The sequence below is a fragment of the Bufo gargarizans genome, chromosome 7 (assembly GCF_014858855.1).
Source record: "Bufo gargarizans isolate SCDJY-AF-19 chromosome 7, ASM1485885v1, whole genome shotgun sequence".
NCBI lineage: Eukaryota > Metazoa > Chordata > Amphibia > Anura > Bufonidae > Bufo > Bufo gargarizans.
The window spans coordinates 16497567-16502601 of record NC_058086.1 but is presented as its reverse complement, the minus strand read 5'-3'; the positions used below and the strand labels follow the sequence as shown (position 1 = coordinate 16502601).

At 39.9% G+C, this 5035-nt stretch overlaps 1 protein-coding gene across 1 annotated transcript; it reads right to left on the bottom strand.

Annotated features, from left to right (window-relative positions):
• Nucleotides 1-630: 630 nt before the first annotated feature.
• SSTR3 (somatostatin receptor 3) lies at nt 631-1842 on the bottom strand. The gene has a single exon (XM_044302221.1). It carries the CDS (start codon nt 1840-1842, stop codon nt 631-633), a length of 1212 nt encoding a protein of 403 aa, XP_044158156.1.
• Nucleotides 1843-5035: the final 3193 nt, after the last annotated feature.

Sequence of the window (5035 nt, the reverse complement as noted above, 5' to 3'; positions counted from 1 at the left end):
GATCAACACTAATTATTATTATTTTTGGCTCATTACCTTTATAGATGCAGCATGAAATACAGAAAGTCATATTTTGGCAACATTGATCTTGGTTGCTAGCCACTCCAAGTAGATATTCTAATGCTTGTTGTAGATAAGAATAATACAATAGTACAGCATATGTGAAAGTTCTTTGGCTCTTTTACATCTCTGGCCCGCAGAGGTAACAATCTAAGACTCGCTATAAATTTTATTTGGCTCAACAAATTTGAAAACGTAATCTTTTCATTTTGTAGGCTTCTCAATCCTTTTCATCTCTTCAGTTCAAATACTTGAACATTCTGTCAAATGCTGAAGAATAAGATAATAGGGATTATATTTCAAGGAGGTTTGCAAAAACCAGTCTGGAATTTAAAACTAAAGTTTGGAAATTAATCCCAAATAGAATTTTACAACTTTTACTGATAAAATTACCCATGTATAATTCTAAATGTTCTTTCTGATGTCCTGATTTAAAATTAATGTTTGCAGAAAGACACATAATCCCATGTGATTGTAACTGGTACAAAAGGTCATATTATATTTGACGGTCATAGAACTTGTTTTTTACACCTCAGTTTCTCAGAAATATTGGTCGCCCAGAGTGGATTTTTACAAATAACTTATGCCTAACATGTTTTCTTTTTCAGAAGCGCCTAATTCCTCCGGGAGAGCATTTTGTGAGGAAGGACCAACATCTTGCTGTAGTGGTTCTTCATTTGCAGCTATCTGGCCATTCTCACTTACTCCAACCACTTTTGGACTTTTCCTTTCTTCAGAGATGCCACTTACTCTACTCAGCTCTCCATGTGCTCTGTTGTCTCCTCCATTCAAAACTCCATCTGCTACCCTCACAGAGGTCCTGCAGAGGACACGTCGCAAACCACGCTGGAATGGACGAGCAAGTAGGGCATATATAATGGGATTCAGACAGCTGTTTGCATATGACAGAGCTACAACAAAAGAGTAAAGTCCATACAGTCTTGGACCTGCAGGCAGAGGCCACAGAAGATTGATAATGTTTAAAGCGTAAAATGGTAGCCAACATAGAATGAAGGCGGTCACTGCAAGGGCAACCATCTTGGTAACTTTACGTTCAGGTCCCTGGCGTCGAGCTGGAGCTACTCTAACTCGATTGCCAGATAATCTTAGCTGGGCCACAATTAGTATGTGGCAGATACAGATAACAAGCAATGGGCAGAAAAATCCAAGTGCAGCAGTGTACAAAATAAAACCAGTCCTCCATGCTTGTTGTGGCTCAGGCCAAGCAATATGACACATACCAGATTCCTTTGGAACGCCAGCGAAGAAAACTACTGGGAGCACAACCAAAAAGGAGATAATCCATACTGTGATGTTAACAATTTTTGCCACTCTAGGTCTTCGCCACTTGGATGACTGTATGGGCCGAACAACAGCTAAGTATCTGTCCATGCTGAGCACTGTTAAGCAGAATATGCTTGTAAACTGGTTTACAGCATCCAGAGTCATTACTATCGTACAAACAGGTGAACCAAAGGGCCAGTAGGACATGGCACTTTGGGCAGCCAGAAAAGGTAGGCCCAACATAAAAAGATCATCAGCCAATGCCAAATTTAAGATATAAAGAGCAGTGACTGAATTCTGTCCAGCAGGACTTTTCCATGCCAGGTATATCACTAAGGTGTTACCCCACAACCCTACTGCACATACAACTAAGTAGACTAAAGGGATAAGCAGTCCAGGAGTAGCCACATTTGGTGCAGAAGAGACATTGGCATACAGTGTTGCATTAATGTCAAGATAAGAACTTGAAAAGAGACTTGTAGGAGAAGTTGGCGTCATCTTGCAGGGAGATCAGAACATGGTTCTTTTTAGTGATTCTCTTTGCATTTTATGGGCAATTCAATATTTCTTCTAATCTTTGAGAAATAGTTAGGCCAGTTGCCACTTCATATTTTCTAAAAAAAAATAATTTGAGTAAAAAATAATTTGAGATGAGAAAAAGCTCCCAGTAGTTGTCTTACTTATATTCTTTAGATGTATTTTTGTATTGTAAAGCATTTGCCTGTTTGGTTGGGATTAGGTGTCTTATGTTACTCTTGTATCCCTTACTTAAAGTTGCATTGGCTGACATTTGTTCCCTTGGTGGTTGAATTTTTAATAAATCATTTTATTTGATAGAAAAAGATAGGGGTTGTTTTTAATTTGAAGGTCGTCCTGTATTATATTGAATACATTTCCTCATTCAGGTCACATTTCAATAGCTGTCTCTTTGCCAGGACCAAAGTGTTTCACTAGGAAATCTAGGCTCTGAAAAAAAAAATATTATTATTAATTTAAAAGTGCTTCTCCAAATGTTAGCTCCTCAACAAAGAATTGTGTGATAAATAAATGAATAAAAAATATAATCTAGTAAAATACTTCACAGAACTTCCACATTCTGTATTAGGAATAACATTTGACATGTGTGGTCAAGACCAGTCCCAGGTGTGTGTGAGCGCTTAGGCCAGGCATGCTCAACCTGCGGCCCTCCAGCTGTTGCAAAACTACAACTCCCAGCATGCCCGAACAGCCTACAGCTATTAGCCTACAGCAGGGCATTGTGGGAGTTGTAGTTTTACAACAGCTGGAGGGCCGCAGGTTGAGCATCCCTGGCTTAGGCAATAGATTAATCCGCAGAATACAAGCATTAATTAGGTTTTGACTACTTTCACACCTGCGGTAAAGCTAAACAGCAGGCAGTTCTGTCAGAGGAATGGCCTGCCGGAGTTCACAGTGTCCGGCATAGCTAAAAACTTGTGCATGCATCCCATTATAGTCAATAGGCTAGGCATTGAACGGAGGTATCCAGCTAGACCAGATCTGGTAAACTCCAGCATGCTGTTAATCTGCTGGAGAAGCCTGACGGATACTTTTAGCGCAGGTGTGAAACTAGCCTAACTTAGATCGCTATGGGCCTTCCAAGCTTTGTAGGCCTTATAAACCAGAGGCTGGTTCTGATACTGGCCCAGGACGTGGTCTTATAGTTCACAATATACACACTGAATGTTAATTCAAAACAATTCATTCCACCTAGAAACTAATGAGCTATGTTCACTGTGTTTAAGGCTCTATCACAGATTCAGTAAAAAATGCTGCAGAATAAAGTGCAGCATGAAGCGTTATTTTGTACAGTAAAATATTGGACACCATGACAGAAACCCAACAGACTCCATTATACATAGTCATCTGAACAATGCAGATGTGAACAGAGCCAAACTGTTGTTTTGGTGTTCAAAAGGTTATTCCCATCTAAGACATTTGTGGCACAGGCACAATCAATGCCATAAATGTCGGACAAGTGTGGGTACCGCCTCCAGAAAGGGACCCCGTCATGCTTAACTTGGACCAAAGAGGTAGCTGAACATGTGCAGATTTCCCCCAAAAATTATTCTCAATAGGACTTCTGAAAATGACTGAATTTGAAATGAATGAGTGTGAGCCACACAGACACAACCACCTCTATATTCCTGCCGGACGCTATAGAGCCCCATTCTGGAGATAGGAGCAGGTCTCCAAGGTGGGCCCCACATCCATGTAGCTTGCGGATGTGCCATAAATATGAAAGAAGGGACAACCCCTTTAAGTTACATAAATGTTTTGAGTGGAGTATTCCAAATCCATGTCACATTAACAATGTCAGGAAGATAACACGGGTGGGGCCCTGTCAATAGGAATCAAAATTTTTAGATGAAAGTTCTTGCAATATTTGATAAAAACAATTATATTACATTATTGTACATTACATTTTGGTACTTGTTGGACACTTCCATAACAAAACCTGGCACACATATTAATTAGCTGATGGCAAGTCTACAGGATAGGTGATTAATGTATGATTCCTAGGGTTGAAGTCAGGAGAACAGGGGTCCCCTTTGTGAATGGAGCAGTAGTGCACATACATGACCACTATGGGACTGTTGAGTACAGCATTCGGTTATCTCTAGCAGTCTCATAGAAGTGAAAGGAGCAATGGTCTTTTCATTCACACAAGACTCTCAGAGACCCTAGTTCTTGTGATTGGTGATAAATATTGTTCATGGGTCAAACCCTTTAAGACCAGAAAGTTCAGGCATGTTGAAATCAAATTGGCCAATACCTCCCCAAGATTTGCTCTTGTAGGAGAGTGGAGAGGCCTCCATATACATTAGCTGGTTTGTTGGTTCCATCACCAGGTTCAGCCAACATTAATCTCATATGTATTGCCACCTTAAGAATCCCCCTCAGAGATCTTAATCACAAATGATACCAAGTTTAATGTTGCTGTAACATGTCTATGATTAGGAATAGATGAGGGTCATAGCTCATGTTACTTTTTGGCATACATTTATGTCATACATGTCGGATTGTAGCACAGCGTATAGCTCCCCTTTCAACTTACATTGGTATAGATGAAATGGTACCAGGCCACTAACAGGGACAGAGCTATTGCCATGTTACCAGGTAAACCATAGACAGACTTCATGCAATCGAAGAACTGTGGGGGAGAGTTATACTTTTTTTTAATACTACTTCCATCAAGAAGTTTGAAAATTATGGCACATGCCATAAATACACTGAATAAAAATATAAACGCAACACTTTTGGTTGTGCTCCCATTTTGCATGAGCTGAACTCAAAGATCTGAAACATTTTCTACATACACAAAAGACCCATTACTTTCAAATATTGTTCACAAATCTGTCTAAATCGGTGTTAGTGAGCACTTCTCCTTTGCTGAGAAAACCTATCCCACCTCACAGGTTTGGCATATCAAGGTGCTGATTAGACAGCATGAATATTGCACAGGTGTGCCTTAGACTGCCCACAATAATAGGACACTCTGAAATGTGCAGTTTGATCACACAGCACAATGCTACAGATGTCGTAATGTTTGAGGGAGCGTGCATGTGTAGGTAGAAAATGTTTTAGATCTTTGAGTTCAGCTCATGCAAAATAGAAGCAAAACCAAAAGTGTTGCGTTTATATTTTTGTTCAGTGTATATGCCATAATTTG

What these genes read in the sequence shown, in the direction of transcription:
- SSTR3 (XM_044302221.1), bottom strand. Translation starts at nt 1,842, where the DNA reads ATGACGCCAACTTCTCCTACAAGTCTCTTTTCAAGTTCTTATCTTGAC.